The sequence below is a fragment of the Lycium ferocissimum genome, unplaced genomic scaffold, assembly GCF_029784015.1.
Source record: "Lycium ferocissimum isolate CSIRO_LF1 unplaced genomic scaffold, AGI_CSIRO_Lferr_CH_V1 ctg45, whole genome shotgun sequence".
Classification (NCBI taxonomy): Eukaryota; Viridiplantae; Streptophyta; class Magnoliopsida; order Solanales; family Solanaceae; genus Lycium; species Lycium ferocissimum.
The window spans coordinates 187548-209244 of NW_026725683.1; the positions used below are offsets into that span (position 1 = coordinate 187548).

Below are 21697 nucleotides of genomic sequence, written 5' to 3' on the forward strand. Positions count from 1 at the left end.
ATTAAAATCTGGAGGTTTGTATAATGGGCCAGAATTTCTCTTGTATCAGTGGCCCAACATGGTCTTCAATAATTCTGGCCCAAATGAGAAAGGAAATCTGATAAGTAAAATAAGCCCAATACTTAAAATAAACTTGTGATGAGAACCATTTGGAAGCTCCACTTTACTTTATCTTCTGTCTCTTTCTCGAACTAGTTGACTAAGGAAACTCATTGACCAAATCCATCTTCTTCCACCTCGATGTCGCTCGGAAAATATGGCGATGAAGTTCCAACACCCCTCCTCAAGGTGGAGGGGACGAGAGGACACCCAGCTTGCCTAGAAAATTGTGATGAATTGGGCCAGTGAGTGATTTCGCAAATAGATCGGCAAGTTGAGAGGAAGATGGAACAAAAGAAAGAGAAATCAAGCCATTGAGAAATTGTTGTCGCACAAAGTGACAATCAATTTCAACATGCTTGGTTCTCTCGTGAAATACTGGGTTCTTCGCGATGTGTATCGCCGCTTGGCTGTCAGAAAGAAGAGGAACCGGCAAAGCTATGGGGATGGACAGATCTTGAAAAATACGAACTAGCCAGGTAAGTTCAGCAACCACGCGACGCATTGAACGATACTCTGCTTCAGCTGAACTAAGTGAAATGGAAGTTTGCTTTTTCGATTTCCATGAAATCGGAGAACCTCCAAGAGAAATGTAGAACCCACTAACCGATTTCCTTGAATCTGGACAGGTACCCCAATCCGAATCGCAAAAAGCAAGAAGCTCAAAGGAAATGGATGCATTGAGAAAAAGCCCTAAACCTGAATCTCTGGACAAGTAAGGAAGAACCCTCAAAGCAGCTGTGAGATGAGGTTGACGAGGATCTTGCATATACTGGCTTAAGTGCTGGACAGTAAATGCAAGATCCGGCCTGGTATAAGTTAAATAATTCAGCTTTCCCAAGAGATGACGACATAAAGTGGGATTTGGAATAGCATCCCCATGATTGAGTAATAATTTGACAGTAGGATCTAATGGAGACGAGCTGGAGATAAGTGTGCAGGATCAAACTCATTCAAGAGGTCAAGCGTGAACTTTCTTTGAGACAAGATCAATCCTTGGGATTCTCGCAAAACTTCCATGCCCAAGAAAAAGTGTAAGTCCCCTAAATCCTTAATTTTAAATTCCTGATGAAGAAATTGATTGAGAGAGTGAACGTCTGCACTATCATTTCCTATTAAAATGATATCATCGACGTACACAGCAACTATAGATAGAGAAGAATTGGATTTCTTAACAAAAATAGAATAATCGTTAAGAGAATGAGTGAACCCCTTAAAATTCAAAGCATATGTCAATTTTGAGTACCATTGTCGTGAAGCTTGACGAAGACCATAAATAGATTTCCGCAACTTACACACATGGGAAGGAGATGGTGGGGTAGTACCAGCAGGAAACTTCATATATACCTCTTCGTCAAGGTCCCCATGTAAAAACGCATTATTAACGTCCAATTGAAAAATTCCCCAACCTTTCTTGACTGCAGTAGCCAAAAGACACCTAATAGTGGTCTTTTTCACCACAGGTGAAAATGTTTCATTAAGATCGATGCCCTCTCTTTGTATGTCACCCCTAATAACCAAACGAGCCTTCAACCTTTCAATGGTACCATCTCTATTTTGCTTAACTTTATAAACCCATTTACAGGGTAAGGCTTTTTGACCAGGTGGTAACTGAACCACTTCCCATGTGTTGTTTAGTTCAAGAGCCTGTATTTCCTTATCCATAGCTTCTTTCCATCCCTTATGAAGTACTGCCTGATTATAGCTAACAGGTTCTTGAATAGTTGACAAAGAGCATAACATATGTTGATTAGAAGAAGAAAGATCATTAATAGAAAAGGAAATAGGAGTAATAGGACTTGAGAGACAACTGGTACTGCCATCAGTGAAATGAACTGCATTACAAATATAGTCTTCAAGATAGGCAGGAACCTTGTGTTCTCTAGTGGATTTTCTGAGAATAGTAGAAGTATCAGATGAGGGAACAGGAACAGGACTAGGGAAAGAATGTGGAACAGAATTATCAGGGTAATTAGGTGGAAATGACAGATTAGGAGAACTTGAACTTGGTGGTGTAGGTAGAGAAAGTGGAACAAAATTATCGGGGGAAGTAGGTGGAATAGAGGGTAGAGTTGGTGGTAAAGTAGGTCTGATAAGAATTTGATCAGAAGGAGTGATGGGAGAAGATGAATCAGAGAAGATAAGAGGAGGACTAGATTGATGTTTAGGTGGAAAATAAGAAGAAATAGGATTAAAAGAAGCAAAAGGAAAATATTCTTCATGAAAAACCACATCTCTTGAAACAAAAACCTTGGAATGTGCCATATCTAGAACTTTATAACCTTTCTTTCCATTGGGATATCCTAAAAACACACAAGGTATAGCTTTGGGATCAAATTTAGTTCTGTGAGTGGGAAAGGTGGAGGCAAAACACAAACAGCCAAAGCATCTAAGGGAGTTGTAATTTGGTTTTGTGTGAAAAATAATTCAAAAAGTGTTTTGTGATGTAAAATTCTGGATGGGAACCCATTTATTAGATAAGTAGCTGTCAAAACACAATCCCCCCAATACTTAATAGGCAAATGAGATTGGTATAGAAGTGCTCTAGTTGTTTCTAATAAATGTTTATGCTTTCGTTCTACAATTCCATTTTGCTGTGGAGTTGACACACATGAAGTTTGATGTAAAATTCCATGGGAAGTAAAAAATTCAGATTGAACAGTCCCACTGCCTAATTCAAAAGCATTATCAGACCTTATAATTTTTACTTTAGGTTGGAATTGTCTTTCCACCATGGACAGAAAAGATTTAAGTACGATTTAAAAGGCATTTGACTTGGAATTTAACAAAAAAGTCCATGTTCTTCTACTAAAATCATCCACAATAGTAAGAAAAAACTTATGTCCATCATAAGTAGCAGTTTTGTATGGTCCCCAAGTGTCAATGTGGATTAAATCAAAAGTTTTCATAGTGGAAATAGTACTTGTGGGGAAAGGGAGTTTGGACTGTCTTGCCATGGGGCAGATAACACAAGGATTAGAGAAGGCTTGACAAGAAGATATAGAATTAAAGGGAACTTTCTTCATATTGCTCAAAGGCATGTGGCCTAACCTATAGTGCCAAAACTGTTCTTTTACATTGCTATCAAAACAGCTAAGACAAGAATTGCAACTAGGACTAGATTTAACTAACTTCTTGACTGGGAAGGAATTACATGAACTAAAAACAGAATTTGAAATAGATGATTTCTTGGATGAAGGAGGACTGATCCTAGCAGAAACTTGACTTCTTAGAGATGGTTGACTTGAGTTGAGAATGTATAGACCTCCTTGTGCTTTACCAATCTCCAGAGGGCTCTTCAAAGAAGGTCCCTGAAACGTAAAACAAGAGTTAGGAGTGAATAGAATATAAGATTGGAGTTGTTTACATAGTTTTCGAACATACAATAAATTAAACTTGAAAGAAGGAATATATAACACATTGTGCAGTGGTAAGTTAGGCAAGATGGACACTGTCCCTGAATGAGTTACTTTGACTCTATAGGAATTAGGAATATTAACTATTTGAGGTTGAGGAAGAAGCTTTAAGTTAGAAAGAAGGGCTTTGTTATGTGTCATATATTGAGTAGCTCCACTGTCTAATATCCAAGAACAACTGTCAATATTAATAAAACAGGCATAAGAGTTGAAAATTTTAGTTATACCAGCAAAACTCATATTAGCAAAAGCTTCAGTGACATTGTCAGGCTGCTGGTCAGTCTTGTATTGTTGAAGAAGTTTAAGTAGTTGTGTGACATTTTCCTGGCTCAAGGACTGTGTTGCTTTGTTACATGTCACGTTTGTTTCCTCATTAGATCCAAAAACATTATTGACTTGAGTTGTTGCCTGCAATTTCCTAGGTCTTGTAAACTTAAAATCAGAAGGGAAACCATGAAGCCTATAACATTTATCAATACTATGTCCTGGTTTCTTACAATAACCACAAATCAGATTATTCTTTTTAGAGTCAAAAGTTGGTTTCTGAATTCTATAGTCATTAAATCTCCTTCCTCCTTGTTGATTGGTAGCAGTGAATGATGGTTCACCAGGGTAGGATGGTGTAGCATGAATCTCCCTTTGTTTTTCATCTTGTACCACTAGTGAATAAGCTTGACCAATAGAAGGTAAAGGGGAAGACAACAGAATGTTGCTTCTCACACCTATGAATACATCATTTAGTCCCATTAAAAACTGTAACAGCCTTTCATCTTGATGTGCTTTGTGTCTTTTTTCTTTAGCACCACAAATACATGTGCACACACAAGCAGAAAAGGTGTTTAAGGCATCCAACTCATCCCATAAACTTTTCATTTTTGTTAAATAAGTTGACACACTTGTATTTCCTTGAGTTACAGCATTTAAATCTTTTTGAATTTGAAATAGTTTTGCACCATTTGCCTGACCAAATCTTTCTTCCAGGTCTCTCCACAAATCTTTGGCACTGACTGAATACAAAACACTCTCAGCTATTTCTTTTGAAAGAGAGTTCAGTAGCCATGATAGGACCATGTCATTACACCGAATCCAAACCTTCATGAGGATAGGATCAGAGGTCGGAACAGCTATGGATCCATCAGTAAATCCCAGCTTGTTCTTGACTAAAAGAGCGATAATTACTCCTATCTTCCAGCCACCATAACCTCTTCCATCAAAAACAGAAGAAACAAGACTCATCCCTGGATAATCCGAGGGGTGAAGATAAAAAGGATGGCTGGAATCAACAACATTAGTTGTAGTTGATCCAGTAGACGCAGTAGCATTACCAACTGTGGTGGTTTCTGCTACTGTATCTCTAGTTTGTGCAGAAGTAGACATTGTAAATATGATAAATCAAACAAATAGCAAGACAAACAGGAAAAAAAAATTAGAAGATGATCGGAAAAGCTATTCCTGCTCTGATACCATGCTGGAATAAAAAAAAAAAAAAGATAGAAAATTTCTATTTTGATTATCTTGCGTGAATAGTGTTGTACATTGTATCCTAATTTATACACAAGTGTAAACGAATCTAATCATGACAAATTGCCATGTGTCTATTTCCTATTTGCTATTCTATAACAAACTAGTACTGGAAATTACCTAGCAAACAAAATGGGATCTGTACAAGAATATTTACAAGGAATGAAAATCTGGAGGTTTGTATAATGGGACAGAATTTCTCTTGTATCAGTGGCCCAACATAGTCTTCAATAATTCTGGCCCAAATGAGAAAAAAAAAATCTGATGAAGTAAAATAAGCCCAATACTCAAAATAAACTTGTGAAAAATATCAGAACCATTTGGAAGCTCCATTTTACTTTATCTTCTATCTCTTTCTCGAACTAGTTGACTAAGGAAACTCATTGACCAAATCCATCGTCTTCCACCTCGATGTTGCTCGGAAAATATGGCGATGAAGTTCCAACATTATTTGTTCAACCTTAAGTGAAAAACATACTCATCTTTCTGCAAAAACCATTGTCCAAGGGATAAGTCTTCTTTGTCATAAGAAACGTTGTTCTTTTGATTTTGCATATTTGGTCACCATCTACAAGTGTTAAATCAGGTGACTCCTTTTTCTTTTCATGTTTTTTTTACGAATGCTTTGGTAATTCATAATTCCTTAACTTTTTTTTTTCATTCTCTCCAACCATTTCTCTATATAGGGTAATTCCATAAGTTTTAATATTTTAATGTGCTGATTGTCAAATCTGGACAATATTTTCGAATACCAAAAAGCACAAAGGCTGAATAAAGGACCGAATTAGTAGGAGAAAGGATTATGTAGTTGTCATATTAATAACATTTTAATCATAACGATTTTCGAATATGGACAATATTGTTACAAGGAAAAAAAAAAGTTTAGAAATTTATCATGATATCATCGAATGTGTCGATTGAAGCCCTATCTGCTGTTTACTTTTTCCTGCCAAATTTGTTTTGGTTGAAGGCAAGTATTTCTTCTTCTTCTTGACGTTTGAAAAGATAAAAGAAGCCCTCAACAGAAGAACCCAACATAATTAGTTAATGAGAAATTATATATGTTAAAATTAAACCTTTTATGGTGGGTACGCCAAGAATAGCGTCAATATGAAAGTATTAAGCAAGATATGATATTATCACATATTTTTACATAATAAAATTAAAATTGATCTAATTGCACATTGTACATACCTAACCAAATTTAGTTATTCAACTTTCCAGATTCAAACAACGTACAATAATCAAGGTGGTCGAACAAACTCACAATTCATCAGTTTGGACTTACATTTTCTCCCTTCAACATTTGCATTAATCATCACAAACTTGCTTTAATATTATTTATGATGTTTTAAGAAGTTTTTGAACTAATTTTTATAGGATACACGTGCAATGCATGTGTTCAGAAACTAGTGATTAAATAAGGGCATTTATTAAATTGAAATATTAGTATATTACATTTTAGCCCTCTAATGACCGGCCAATTATCGGTCAACTTACCAGTCAATGGCCGGGAGTTGGAATGGGGATGAAAATGTCAATTGTCCAAATTTGAAAGATGTGTTTGATTTTTAAGTCAAACCTGGGGGATGAAAATGATTTTCGCCCTATTTCTTTGGGTTGCTTTTTTTCTTTAAAGAATTGTGAATAGTGGGTGATTGTTGCCTTGTAGTCAATTAATCACAACTTGTGTGCCCTATTGCTTCTGGAAGATAGATTAGTACTATATATTACTAATATCTTCACTTTATTCTTCTGGTGCACATAATCTGACGACGACTTCGAAATATACACATGGTCAATTCTTTGTGCAAATAAAAACTAGAAGTACAAAAAAGATGCTTCCATTGTACGGCGACTGGAATATTGAGAAGTATAATAGTTCTTCACTTTATTCTTCATGGTGCACATAATCTGACTGCTAAATTGTTCCATATTGAGCTATTGACTAAAAATTAATTAATACTACTAGTTTTAGTTAATCTACAGCTCGTTTAAAGTTTAGAGTGTAATTCGCTTTTAAGCTATGTAAGGATCTGCCTTCAATATTTGAATTTAGCTTGAATTTCCAAAACTAGGTTGGAATTGCCGACTACCATTCATGAACTAAGGGGCAACAAAACTTAGCCCCTTGGTTCTTCTTCTATGTTAATACTGTCGATTTTTCGGTAACATCGACCTATATGTGTAATGGAAAAATAGCGATAGAGGTCGAATTTCATCAAAATGGTTCATTGTCTATTATATAAGTAATTTTCTGTTTATATGAGATTCAGATGAACGCCTTCTTCCCCCGGAGAAAAGAGAAATAGAAAAAGAAATGGTACTGAAAATTTATATAGAAATAATATTGTGAAATTGTGACAAATAAACTGTAATTATAAAAGTATATACTAACAAAATTACTCCGTACCCTATCTGCACTTCGGCTCGATTTGTTTCTTGTAAGATTATAATATCTGAATTTTAATAAATATTCTTGTTAAGATATCATTTTTATATCGGAATATCGAATAATTATGATTGTCATTTTTTCAGGATCTAAATATGCGTAATAAATTGAGAAACATATAATTTAAATAAATGATAATTAACTATTAAATTAGAAAAGATCTTAATTTAGTGGTAGCTCGTGGTGGTGGTTTGTAGTGATGGTTATGCAATGATGGTTGGTAGTTGTGCCATGATAACAATTAACGATAGTGATAGTTAGCGGCAAAAGTCATAAATTGCACCCTGAACTATACCCGAAATGTCGAGTTCACACTCCAACTAATCGGGCGACTTATTACCCCCTTGATCATTTAACAAGTAAATTTAGTACTACCCTAGAAGCTGATGTGACACAAAAAAAAAATTATGATTCAATAATAGGCGAGTGAAGCCAAAATTAAAGTAAAAATTATTTTTAAATTTTAATAAAAAACTGATTTTTTTTTTTTTTTGCAACTTCTTTTTCTTCATCTCACCACCCCCTTCTCCTCCACCTTCACGCCACCCGCAAACCCTTTTTCTTCTTCATTTCACCATCACCACGCAACCCCTATCCACATCACCCCACCCCCTCTTCTCCTCCACCTTCACGCCACCCCACCCCCCAAACTATTCTTCTTCTTCTGCTTCTTCTTCTTCTTCTTCTCATCATAGCCATTATTTTTGTACTTTAGACCAGTTTTGACTAACAAATCACCAACAAACAGAAATTTAATATTCAAATCCGCAACTCTTGAATAATAAAGAAATTCCAAAATCGATATTCACGGCAAACCCATCGTAGATCTAAGCTTATTGGCCTTGAATTGAAGCTTCAATGATGGGTTAGAGCCGGGACTTCTGGTGAAATGGTGGTGGTGAAATTGGTGGCGATGGTGGTGGCGGATATGGTGGTTCCGGTGAGATGGGGTGGTGAGATTGTTTAGTGATGAAGAAGATGTAATTATTAAAGTATTTAATTGGTTAATTATGGATTAATTAGTTTGAATAGAATTAACAAAAGAAAATCAAATGAATTAAGAAAAGGAAAAGAATAAAAAATTAAAATTTAGAAGATTTCCAACGTGGCGTTGATGTTGCGTGTGAGTGTATAACACCTCTTCTTGTGCAACTGGTTATATGTGTATCAGGGAAGCATTAAATTCACTTTTTAGATGGTCGGGAGTAGTAGATTGCTCGATTAGTTAGAATGTAAACTTGACATTTCAGGCATAGTTCAGGGTGCAATCTATGTCTTTTGCCGATAGTTTGCGCTGATAGTTGAAGACAAAAATGATGGTTAGCAATGATAGTTGGGTCCACTCCACAAAAGTATAATAAGATTTGCGTACATTCTATTTTTTTAAATCCCATTTATGAAATCACACTGGGTATATTATTGTTATTGTAGTATTAATCAAAAGCTGCATTAGTTTTGCAGCTATTTTCTCCTTTTTTATTTTTTTTTTGTTGCTAATTACAATCTATTTTTCCAGACCATCACACAACTGGTATGAATTTGGCTCTCTTTAAAAAAAAAAATAATAAAAAAAAAAATAAGGCAAAGAGCACGAGTTTCTAGAGGGCAAAAAGGTCAAAGCAGTCAAAAAAGAACCGCCAGTTTCGTGCAGGAGGGGTAGCATGTATCATCGATTACACCGATGCTCACACACTTACTATATATACATATATTAAACCTAATATTTCTCCACTCTTCTATTCTCTCTAGAATTCTCTTCTTCGTTCAAGCAATAACCATGTCTTGCTACAAGGGAAAATACACTGGTAATATTTCCTACTTAATCTTCTTCTATTTTACTGAAATAATCAATTGATTGTCTCGTTGAATTTTTTTGCTCTGTTTGTTCTGAAATTTGTGTCTGTTGATAGATCTTCGGTTTTTATGATATGGGTCTCTCTCTATTTTTTTGTTTGGTTGGTAAAGTTAGATCTTGTTGGTTGAACATGTTTTGCTATTTCTTTTTTTCTTTCTTTTAAGTTTGATCTAGTTGATGGATCCCTTGCTTGAGAGTGTTATTTATATTAGAAATAACAGATTTATGATTAAATATGTTGCTCCCTCCGTCCCATTTTATATGAAGGTGTTTGACTTGACACAAACTTGTGATCTAAAACAAACCATAGGTGAAAAGGTAAATTTAAAGTTGAATTTTTACTAAGTATAGAAAGGTGTCAATTCTTTTTGGGACTAATTAAAAAGGAAAGAGTGTCATATAAATTGGGACGGAGGGAGTAATAAACATTTGCTGTGGATTCGGTGGGGAGATAGCAAGTACCACGTGGATTCGGTCAGGTGATAGCAATCTTGCCCGAACACGACAAATATAAAAAAATTATTTGGAAAAAAATGAGTCAGAAAAATTAGTTAAACTACCCTCGAATTTCATATAAAATGCGGCAGCATGAGTATTATCCGTCTCAATTTTGCTTGTTATTTTGGAAGTGCTCTGTTTTTGCCAAAGTTATAGTTATTGATTCTTAATATTCTTCTCAAATGATTTTACTAGTTTGAGGTTTGCGGAAGCTTGGCACAATCACTACACTTGTAAAAAAGTGTGTATACTAATGTTGTAACTCTGTTGGTTATGCTGCTCTTAAGATTTTGACTGTTCCTTGAAATGCATATCCTCACAAAAGTTTTGATATTTGTTCTTTTTCCCCTTTTCTTGTTACGAGTTATGATTCTTCGTCTATTGTGTATGATCTGCTATCACAAGTAAAATTAGTTGAATTTTGATGTAAAAAGCTTTTTAGCTCTTGTCTTGTTGAAATTAAGGGAACTGAACAATTGAACTTGAGGGCCTTGATAGTTGATATGCCTGTCTGTTTTCTTAGTCCCTAGTACATCTTTAAGCAATACATTTTAAAAAAATTGAGGGAATGAATGACAGTATATCTGTATATGGTAGATTTAGTGGCTAATTATTAGAAATCAAATCATATGATTTGTGCTTCCCAGCTGGGAATCTGAAACTGAGAGAATGAATGACATTATATTAGTGTCTACGTGATTCATATGTTTCTGCTTCCCAGCTGGTTAGATTTGTTCGTTCTATGGTGTTATTAATCTCAAATTCATTCTTGGAATGATTGAATGTTATATCTGTCCCTTCCTTGAATGATGCTTAAACTCTGAGTGTTGTTTCCTGCTGATTAGGGGTTATTCATTAACTGATCCATTAGGGTCGATGTGCCTACCTTTCGATGTTGATACTTTTTATTTTATATTCTGAATGATGTTTATTTATTAACTGATCAGTCAGTGTCAATTCCCCTTTTTTTTTGTTTCTAACATACAATGGATATTGGAATTGATGCAGATGAGCTGATCGCAAATGCTGCATACATAGCCACCCCTGGTAAGGGTATCCTTGCTGCTGATGAGTCTACTGGAACAATTGGCAAGCGTCTATCTAGCATTAATGTTGAGAATGTTGAGTCAAACAGGAGGGCTCTCCGGGAGTTGCTCTTCTGCACACCTGGTGCTCTTCAATACCTTAGTGGAATTATCTTGTTCGAGGAAACCCTTTATCAGAAGACTGCATCTGGTATGTTTATATGAATCCTAATGTGTATTTTTATGTGTGAAAAACGGATTAATGATCTTCAGCTTACCTGGTAACTGCATTTCGGTGCTTTACTCGCATCTGCAGGAAAGCCTTTTGTTGATGTCATGAAGGAAGGCGGAGTCCTCCCTGGAATTAAAGTCGACAAGGGTACTGTTGAGCTTCCTGGAACCAATGGTGAGACGACTACCCAGGGTCTTGATGGCCTTGCTGAACGCTGTCAAAAGTACTATGCTGCTGGTGCTAGGTTCGCCAAATGGCGTGCAGTGCTCAAGATTGGTGCCAACGAGCCTTCTCAGCTTGCTATCAATGACAACGCCAATGGCCTTGCCAGATATGCCATCATATGCCAGCAGAATGGTCTTGTCCCCATTGTGGAACCTGAGATCCTTGTTGATGGATCCCATGACATTAACAAGTGTGCTGATGTCACAGAGCGTGTTCTTGCTGCTTGCTACAAGGCTCTCAATGACCACCACGTTCTCCTCGAGGGTACATTGTTGAAGCCCAACATGGTCACTCCCGGATCTGATGCCCCTAAAGTTGCACCAGAGGTGATTGCAGAGTACACCGTACGTGCCTTGCAGAGAACAATGCCAGCTGCTGTCCCCGCTGTGGTTTTCTTGTCTGGTGGTCAGAGTGAGGAAGAGGCCACCCGCAACCTCAATGCCATGAACAAGCTGCAAACAAAGAGGCCATGGACTCTTTCGTTCTCCTTCGGACGTGCTCTTCAGCAGAGCACTCTCAAGGCCTGGTCAGGAAAAGAGGAGAATGTCGAGAAGGCCCGTGCTGCATTCCTCACAAGGTGCAAGGCCAACTCTGAGGCTACTCTTGGAAAGTATGCCGGTAGTTCCAACTTGACTGAGGGTGCTTCCGAGAGCCTTCACGTCAAGGACTACAAGTATTAGGACAATATTCGGTTGCTGCCTCTGTTTGGTTTCTGTTTTGATGACGAGGTTTTGCAGGATGGTTTACTAGAAGGGTCTTTTACTAGTCATAGTGTGATAGGCTTTTGAAGTTTGTCACGAGATCTGTTGAATAAAACCTGAAGAGACATCAGTTTTGTTACGTTGTAGGGGTCTTTTTTATCATGTTAATCTAGATTATGTTATCGGATGTATGCCCTGTCGATGGGGTTTAATATATTGAGCTTCGGTTTTGCATGTCATGATCTTTATGTTGCCTCCATTTTCAAATAATCTTTTGTGAAATCATAGCTCTGCAATTGAACATACAAAGGCTGATTACGTTGATGTTTGTATCAAGGTAGCATGTAGCCTATAACAGCTATAAGCTAAGTTCAATGTGCATAGTCTAGCTAAGTTCGTTATTTCTATGTAACATTATGTATCTTGGGGAAATCTTTTCCTTGAACAGCAATGTGCAAAGTGGCTATTTTCTATAAGGGATTACTTTTACAAAGTGACTATTTTCTAAGGGGATTACTTTTACAAAGTGACTATTTTCTTAAGTGACTACGTTTGCAAAACGACTATTTTTTAAAAGTAGCTACTTTTGTAAAGTTGCTATTTTTGAAAGTGCATCTTTCACAGAGTACCTAGTTTTGCAAAGTTGAGAGATAAAGGGGTGGTGGAAGGGAGGTGAGAGGCAGGGGTTAGGGATGGGTGGTTATAGGGGTGGGCAGGGAGGTAGTGAGGGGTGGTGGGCATGGGGTAGTAGGGGTGGTTAGGTGGTGGGGTGGGGGGTAGTTCTGGGTAGTGTGGGGTGGTGGCGGTGGGGCGGGGAGTGGGGTTCGGGGGTATCGGGTGTGGGAAGGTCGAGGCGTAGGGGTTGGGGTGTTGGGTGGGTGGTTGGGGAGGAGACAATGAACTTGCAATGTTACTTGTGGAATTTGTTTTTTCTACTTCCATTAAGGAAGTCATTTTCCTCATTTTCAGGGAATTTGTTTTCGTAGAGAAAATGTAAACATTTTGACCAGCCAAGCATAAAAAAATTAGAAAACATTTTCCTCCGTACCAAACACACTCTAAATGAATAAAAATATGTGAAGGAGCCTAAATATATTCGAGAGGAAAATTTCCATTAGAATTCAGTTTTTGTTGAGCTTTTCTAATCTCCTTAAACTTTTTGTCTTGCATATTTTTTAAAGTTCAAAACAAGCAGCTTCATACTCTACGGTAAAGAGGTATGGTGCCTCGCCCTTACAGAAGGTTGATGGGCAGTGGGCAAAGCCCTCCCAAAATAGGTATCAATAGCTTTTGAAATTTGAATTCTTTACATGGCAATATAAGCGGGGACAACTATGTATATATACATCTTAAGGAGAAATATTTACGAAACACGACGATAGTTTTATATTTACAAAACATAACGTTACAAACCCTATACAAAACATGCTTTAAAAAAAAATTATTTTATTTTTTAAGAAAATAAATATTTTTTATTTAAAAAAAATGTTTTTTTAAAAATATTTTTTAATTTTTTTATATTTTTTTTGCTCAAAATTTTATGTATGAAAGTTGTATGAAATGTGCATATCTCGCTCAAGGCTTAAAAAGTTCGCTCAGAATTTAGTGTATGAAAACGGTATGAAAAATGTATGAAATGTGTATATCTCATTCAAGGCTTTAAAAATCCGCTCAAAATTGTGTGTATGAAAATAGTATCTCGTTTTTGTATCTCGCTCTAGTCTTAAAATTTCGCTCACATTTTTGTGTATAAAGTTCATGTTAGATTTCTGTAAAATTAATACAACTACAACAACATTGTATACAACTTTGATACAACATTCAAGACTTAAAATAATCGCTCAAATTTTTGTGTATGAAATGTGTATATCTTACTCAAGGCTTAAAAAGTTCGCTCAAATTTTATGTATGAAGAATGTATGAAGTGTGTATATCTCGATTAAGGCTTAAACATTACACTAAAAATTTTATGTATGAGAATGGTATGAAATGTGTATATCTCGCTCAAGACTTAGAATTTCATTCACATTTTTCGTATATAATGTTCATAGTAGGTTTCTGAAAAATTAATACAACTACCACAACATTGTAACAACTTTCATACAATATTCAAGGCTTAAAATTTTTGCTCACAATTTTGTTTACGAGAATTATAATAAAAATTTTGCTCATACATACACATTTCATACATTTTTCATACAGCTTTCATACACAAAAATTTGAGTTAACTTTTTAAGCCTTTGAGCAAAAAAATAATTAAAAAAATATAAATTTTTTTTAAAACAATATAACAATTATTTTTTAAAAATAATTTTTTTAAAAAAATTTTTTAAAAAAATAAAAAGAAAGAAAAATATATAAAAATCCGTCATGTTTCGTAATATATCGTTATGTTTTGTAAATAAGGAAAACTATCGTCACGTTTTGTAAATATTTCTCCTTAACATGTATATATATATATATAGTTTTCCCATATAAGTATCAATAGCTTCATTTTCTCATTTAGAACGTGTACTTGAACAGAGTGGGCTCGTTTGGAGGCTCAAAGGAAGGGTAAACCTGTAGAGTGACTCTTCGGCTTCAGATTTAGGCAAGTTGAGACTTACTAGACATATCATGTAGTGTTATGTGTTGGTAAATCTAATTAAGGAGCGATGGGAAATTGGGGGTCCCGTACTCCTGAGGTGACGAGCACTTGTGCGGGTACCGGTGTATCTATATTGGTAACTAAAAGACTATATAACTTATAAATTGTGACGGATACTATGTGTTTAGCCTTCGGGACTATATAACTTATAAATTGTGACGGATACTATGTGTTTAGCCTTCGGGCCACGTGGAATAGTGGATAAATCCATTTAGGTTGGTATGTCTTCTGCTTATTTGGGCTATGATAGCCATGATTGACTGAGTATTTGTGATTATTGATTTGAGTTGCATTCATCACTGTACCTCCCGTAATTTGTTTTGATTTTATCAAAGTACTTGAATTTTAAATCGGATAACATAGGTTTTCATTTTTTCTGAAAAAAGGGCATCAAATCAAAATAGTTTTATAAACTATGCAAATAAGGTTTTACCACTTTTGTTTGGTAAAATATTTTCCTATAATACACCATTTAGTAATTATTTTTACAGCAATTAATGATGCATTTTACTAATTCCAATAAGAAAATAGTTAATTATTTAATTTGCTCAAATTATCAGAAATTAATCAGCAAATATTTATCCCAATTTTAATTCAAGGAAAATTGATTGATTAAAATGAAGTAATCATTTCTGCCCCAAATTTTGATTTCTGCACAATCATTTATGTGGGCAATTTTCAAATTAATCATAAATTAATTATGGTTAATATTTAGGGTCTGCTTATTATGTGTTTAATTATGGCTACGATTGAAATAATAAATTAATTAGTCAAATAGAGCCATGATTGAAATAACAAATTCATTGTTTAATTCAATTAAGGCTGTGCTTGTGAATTCATAATTTTATGAAAATCAATCGTGTTTTGTTGATTGGTTATTTAACTTTGATTAAATTATTCAATAATTAATCTTTTTTTTTTTACTTACTCTTTAATTAGCATTTTTTCTTTGTTGTCTTTATATGCATGCATTAATATTGCTTATTAATTCACCCGCCTATTATGCGTATATATATATATATATATATATATATATGGTATAATATATATATATATATATATACCCGTATATACATAGGTATATCATATATATACACACATAGGCATACAGGTCGGGTTGCCCTTCTCCCATTTAAATGGACCGAGTCCAGCCCAACTGGGCCAGATCCGGCCCAAAGTGATAAACACATAAGGGGCAAGGCCCTTTTTTTCTCTTCAGTCGAAGGCAAACAAGGGTTTCCTTAAGAGAAAATCTTACGCTGCCGCGGGGCCACCTTCTCTCTCATGTCATCACTTCCGCTATTTTTAGCAAAGTTTCAGGGTGGTTAAGGTTGTTTATAGACCTGGTTTTGTCGATTCTAGGTAAAGCATTAATTGCCTCCTCCTATTTCCACCTTTCCGTACCCAAACGAGGCATTATCTCATCTTTGTTAGCACGCTTTTCTCTACTTTGTGAACGTTGAACATTTGTATTCTGCAAAACTTTAATTGATTTTGGTCGTTTGTGATTTTTGAATCTCGATATGCTATTACTTCGTTTGAAACCTAAAAGATCGACTTTTTGAGAGCACAAATCTGACCCTTCGTTGATTTTTATGTTGAATCTTAACCCTCCAAAATGGGTGTAAGGAGAAAACCCCGCAGAGGGGTTTTTGAAATTCTGGGTTTCTCTATTTAAAGGGGGCCTGTTTGCTTGTTGAAAAGGGACTGGAAAATATATTGGTTTAGACTCGAAACACTTGAGGATTTCTTTCAAAAATCTGATTGAAGTCTTTTTAAGAAGTTTCTGAGTCCAGGAAAAAAAATTAAAAAAGGAAAGGGGCAACTCTTTTCTTTGCTTGTGTTTTGTTGAGTTCTGTGGCTTGAGTTTAGGGTTTGGAGGCATAAATCCTCAAGTTTAAATCTTGACTAAAGGGTTGCACTGACAAAAGGTAACCTCTTTCCATTTATTTCCTTATATAAGTATGAAGTTGTTAGCTTAGTTATCTTCTATGTGTTATTTATGTCTATCATGTTTGGTTTGGTTAAGCTAGTTTTCTCTTATTTTTCTTCTCATTTTTGTCTGTGCTTAATGCTTATAAGATTATTAGTTAGTTGTCTTTCTTTGTTGTTCATGTCTGTTTGAGTTCATTCTCTTGCTTTCTTGTTTTAGTCATATGCCTACTGTTTTTATGTGGTGATTAGCTAGAACAACTTAGTTTTCTTTAGTTTTGGTTAGTTGATTTAGCAGCTATGAGTTGTCTAAACTAAAAAGGGACTCTGTTTAAATGTGGTTTTGATGATGAGAATTGTTGCCCGCTCAGATTTTAAATGATAAAAGGGGAAAACAGTTTAGGTGATCTAAATAGGAGGACTTGAAGTTCACTTGATAATAAAGGGTTCATATAGGGTAAAAGGGAATAATGGCTTGTTGATGTGATGATTTGTGTGATAAGAGTTCATATGAAGGATGTGGTAACAAATATTGTTATTCTGGAAGGATGCTAGGCCTAGTTAAATAAATCTTGTAAGAGTTCATGTTTAAATCCTTTAAGAACCTGGTAGATTTATGTGAACATGATAGCTGATTGATTAGACTGTGATGAAGTATGACCGTATGTAATGACTTACTTGTTTGAATGATAGTTGGTTTTCTAAAGTACTCTGCCTGTTTTGCTGTCTCATCTCTAAAAAAGAAAGGCCTGTGTTATATGAGATGTGCCCTGAGCTTGATTAGTTTACTTAGATTGTTCTTGAATCATGTTTAGCTTAAAAAGGGAAGAGATGGATTGAAATGTGTGTGAATGAACATAGAGTGTAGAGTCATTCTTGGGCTAGATGGATTCTGTGCAATGTGCTTGATCCTACTTGGTTGAATATAAGAGTTTTATTTTTCTTGTTTTGAACCAACCTGCTACTATGTGATTTAAAGCTGATGTTGTCTGTTGTTAGGCCCACTGGTTTAGTTATTTCTTGCCAAGTTTAAATCTGTCTTCCTTTTTGGTAAAAATTAGTACATAGTATAAGTGGTTGTGATGAAGTGGCTTGAGGCAAGTCCTGTGTTTTCTTGTGTCTTCTAAAACCTATTTATGGAAAGCATTAGTCTAGACTGTATCATGCATTACTTATTTTCAAAAACTGGAAGTATATTTGCCTTTTGGACTCTGCAATCTGTTGAATGTAACATCTAGACTATGGAAATCTGTGGGTGGCACATTTTTATACTACTCTTTAAAATTGGAACTTTTTAAAATAGACTAGAGAAGGGGCATTTCTGCCACCTTATCCTTCTGAATGATCCAGTGTTAGGGTTAATTGCCTTAAAAAGGATATGGTGCTTGAAGGTCTTAAGTTGGTCTTCTTATTTGAACTCCTGGAATCTGGTCTTGCCAGTTGGTCATAGATTTGAACCATGTGAGTCTTTGTGCAATATGCTATGTCATTAGAGCTCTGTCCTGTCTGAGGTTTGATTGAAGCAAATAAATGGCATGTATGATCTTATTTGATCATGTTCTTTGTAATCATTTCCTCTAAATATTGAATCATTACTGATTAGTAAAATCACTTGTCCAACTTGGGGATAGAGTATGATACCATGTCTTGATGGCTGTTTTTTTTTTTTTTTCAGAAATAAAAAAAATGATTTGTTGTGTTGATGAAATCCTGGCTGCATTAAGGATGCTAACTAAAAGAGGAATAGACCTTTTAAAAAGGAAGGTAGAATGAGTCTTGTTAAGTCACATAAGTTTAAGTGTTCTGAAATTCTGTGATCTGCTGCTAAGTACTGCTTATGCTTACAAACATGAATCCAGACTTGGTGTTTCTTTGGGTTGATTGTCTTCATATGAAAATTGTTTACTTACTACCTGTTGATTTATTCTGCTAACTGAAGTCCATGTCTTCATCCCTTTCCCTTCCCTCTTTCCTTACCTCTTTTAGGACTCAGTTGAGTTTGTTTGTTTGTGAACTTGGTCTTAGGACTTTGCCATCCTATTAACTATGACCTTTAACTCAGTTCTGGCCTGGTATAACTATGCATGCACATATCCTCTCTCTTGTATATCATTGGGTTTAGTACAAACATAGGGAAGCAAGTTAGCACTTGGGGATCAAGATTAAAGCTTTCCCTAATGTCTACCATGCCTAGGATTCATGAAATCCCTTGGATCTTGTGTGGCATTAGGATCAAGGAAGTGAAAGCTTTTCTTTTGGTGCTGTTTGGGCATCCTTATAGTTGTGTATATCAGTGGTATATCAGATGGAAGAAAAAAATGTATACTTACCCTATGAATGAATCTTGTGATCTGTTTTATGTCAATTATGCATTTGGGCTTTGTTTCCTTTTTTTCATTTTTTTGTTGTTACGTGTGGGCCTTGTGTTGTTGGGCTTATAAGTCTTTGAATCATGAATTCGGCTTTTTACCTTAGTTCATAAGTATTAATATGTGCTTTGTCTGTCTAAATATTCTGCTCAAAAGTGATAATTGCTTCATTTTTAATACATTGATAGGTCATATATCCTTGTACTTAGAATATTTTGGGTATTCTCTAATTTAGGTTCCCTTCCTCTTTGCTTGCATGAAAATCCTATGGTTCTGGGGGGTTCCTACTGCATAAAATTCGTTGGGCCAAAGGCCCAACATTCCTCTTGATCGAGTCCGCTAAAAGAATGGAAAGGGAAGCTAAATTATTTTGAAGGCCCATCCATGGGTAAAAATGGACACTGGTGGGCTTGGTAGGCCCACCAGCTCAATTCTCTTCCTTTCTCCCTTACTTTACATTTATATGTCACATGTGTATGTAATTGTAAACATTTGTAAATATTGGAACCCATGTGGATGTAGAACTTAGAAAAATGTTTAGTATCTTAGGAAATTCGCATGAAACACTTTTTTCAAACTCGTTTCATTCTAAACCTTGCATGGCAAAAATAGTACTTAATATGATTTTGCTAAAGGTTAAAAAATTGATTCGATGTTTTCGGGTAAACCAAATGACTTTTCTTTAGAAAAAAGATTAAGTAGCAGTTAAATTTGGGCCTTCCGCCAAATCTGGAAGTTTATTTTGGGGCCTCAAGCCCAATGTCATAACGAAAATTGTTTGTTGAGACAAAAAAAGAAAATGAATTTGGAACGAAAGATGGATAATGTGGCTTAGGGACTATTTCAAATAGCAAATCTATCTTGAAACATTTTTTAAACACTTGGGCAAAATTGTGGGGATTGGGAGCAAAAAAACTCGAGATTTTTGAATGAAAATGGACTCTTTGACTCAAACATTTTTTGTTGCTGGGCTAAAGGCCCAAAACCATATGGACTGAAATAAAGAGAAATATCTTGGACCATTTTAAGGAAAGATGGCTTTGACTAGAATGAGGTTGACTTAAAATGAATTTTTAAAACGAATGATAATGGACTTGAACAAAACTTTCATTTTTTTCTTTATATATATGTGTATAAAAGGAGATATACTCCATATTCCTATATATGTATAATAAAACCCATAAGAACTTAATTCATTTTATTAGGAGTAGAATAGTAGCGAATCTCGGGTGTGTTCTAGTCCGGCAATAAAGTGCGTTGAACACTTATGTGGATTATTAAAACCAAAAACTCCTTTTCTAAGGGGAATTTTTGCCAAATTTTTTCTTGAGATTATGATACAAATGAATGACACTTTAAGGAAAATTAAACACTTTAAAGCAAATAAGTACATTAATCACACATTGAAGCTCGTAGGTCAACCTTATTCTACGGATCTTTAATCTTAGGGTGCGTAAAACCTTTCCCTGGGATCACTCGTAACCCTTACCTCGAACTTTAGTATTCAAAATATTTCTTCTTTGCTTGAAAAATCTTTTACCCAATTTTCCTAGTTTTCCTTTAATAAATTAGGTGGAGACTCTAAAATATACTAAATCCATTTAGAGCACCAACAATCTCGTAGTGACGTTTATGCCTTAACCCGTGTAAAAGGGAACCGTAGCAGTTACACCTCGTAAATTTCTGTGTCGTCGTAAGCAAACTAACGTGAGTCCAGAGAGGCTATGATACCCCTATAAGATTAAGGAATACTTTTAATAAGTGTTAGATAAGTATTTAAAGGTTTAGGGATCAAGCAAATCAAAGAAATTAGGTTTGTTGAAAATTTGGAAAACTTGCGTAATTTTGGATAGTGATTTTTGTTCCAACTTCAAAGAGGCATATCTCCTAGGATATGAGGAGTTACGAAATCCATAACCTATGTAAATTGAAGTTCGCCGAGTCTTCTTTCTAATGCAACTGACAGATCGTATTTCTGTGAAGTACGGGATGAAGTACGGCCCGTACATTTTGGACGTACTTTACCTGAAATTTCCAGAAAGTTAAAAAATTTGATTTTTTTTTTTTACCTCCAATATACGGGATGAACAGTAACCCGTACTTTACTCGAAATTTCCAGAAATTTGAAAGTCGGTGGAATCATAAAATTGATTAAAGAAACTCATAGAAAACAAAACTTCTAACATGATTTTACAAGTATAAATAATGCAATGATATAAAAGCTATTATGAGAAGTAAATCAACTCTAACATCTAAACTTTCAAACAATAAAATAATCACAATTTCTTAAAATATATTACTATCATACTGTGCAACTTTCCTCCCTAAGAAGATAATTAATAAACTTTATCAGTATTATAATTAAAACAATACTCATTCATTAATAAAACAAAATTATTTTCAAATTGCGAAATAATAAAATTTGATAATTTTGAGACGTATGACAAAAACATGAAATCCTATGACAAGTGAATATGCAAAATTCTACTATGTATTTTTAAAAGATATGTTAAGTGATATTCAGCCTCAGGTATTTTTAAATAATAAATATGCAATACTATGACTTGTTATTTGAGTTACTCTCAATCTTCTTATTTCTATAGATAAAAAAAACTATTAAGTATCATTCATTGATTAATGTATTATGAGGGTCAACAGTGTTAACAAAGAAATTTGACACATAATTTGTGTAAGAACTATCAGGCGAGTCCCGAACGTTGCGCGT

General features: G+C 35.0%; 2 protein-coding genes and 1 long non-coding RNA gene across 3 annotated transcripts; 2 read left to right on the forward strand and 1 right to left on the reverse strand.

Moving 5' to 3' along the window:
- Positions 1 to 1008: 1008 nt before the first annotated feature.
- Positions 1009 to 4892, reverse strand: LOC132044419 (uncharacterized). Its single transcript, XM_059434895.1, has 4 exons — positions 3743 to 4892; positions 3570 to 3676; positions 3023 to 3410; positions 1009 to 2402 (listed from the first exon to the last, which is right to left on the reverse strand). Exons 1-4 carry the CDS (start codon positions 4890 to 4892, stop codon positions 1009 to 1011), a joined length of 3039 nt encoding a protein of 1012 aa, XP_059290878.1.
- Positions 4893 to 9139: 4247 nt separating this feature from the next.
- On the forward strand, positions 9140 to 12258 carry LOC132044448 (fructose-bisphosphate aldolase 6, cytosolic-like). Its single transcript, XM_059434925.1, has 3 exons — positions 9140 to 9293; positions 10850 to 11077; positions 11183 to 12258. The coding sequence occupies exons 1-3, from the start codon at positions 9170 to 9172 to the stop codon at positions 12001 to 12003; spliced, it is 1173 nt and encodes a 390-aa protein (XP_059290908.1). The 5' UTR covers positions 9140 to 9169; the 3' UTR covers positions 12004 to 12258.
- Positions 12259 to 15915: 3657 nt separating this feature from the next.
- On the forward strand, positions 15916 to 19506 carry LOC132044437 (uncharacterized). The gene is made up of 2 exons (XR_009412184.1): positions 15916 to 16033; positions 19208 to 19506. It is a non-coding gene; the product is annotated as an uncharacterized LOC132044437 (long non-coding RNA).
- Positions 19507 to 21697: the final 2191 nt, after the last annotated feature.

Excerpts from the sequence above, each read along its gene's own strand:
- LOC132044448 (XM_059434925.1), top strand. The coding sequence starts at position 9,170 with ATGCTCACACACTTACTATATATACATATATTAAACCTAATATTTCTC. Across the intron at positions 9,294-10,849 it reads CTACAAGGGAAAATACACTG|ATGAGCTGATCGCAAATGCT; the intron begins GTAATATTTCCT and ends GAATTGATGCAG. Across the intron at positions 11,078-11,182 it reads TTATCAGAAGACTGCATCTG|GAAAGCCTTTTGTTGATGTC; the intron begins GTATGTTTATAT and ends TCGCATCTGCAG.
- LOC132044419 (XM_059434895.1), bottom strand. The coding sequence starts at position 4,892 with ATGTCTACTTCTGCACAAACTAGAGATACAGTAGCAGAAACCACCACA. Across the intron at positions 3,411-3,569 it reads CTAATTCCTATAGAGTCAAA|GGACCTTCTTTGAAGAGCCC; the intron begins GTAACTCATTCA and ends TTTACGTTTCAG. Across the intron at positions 2,403-3,022 it reads CAAACTCCCTTTCCCCACAA|GATATCCCAATGGAAAGAAA; the intron begins GTACTATTTCCA and ends GTGTGTTTTTAG.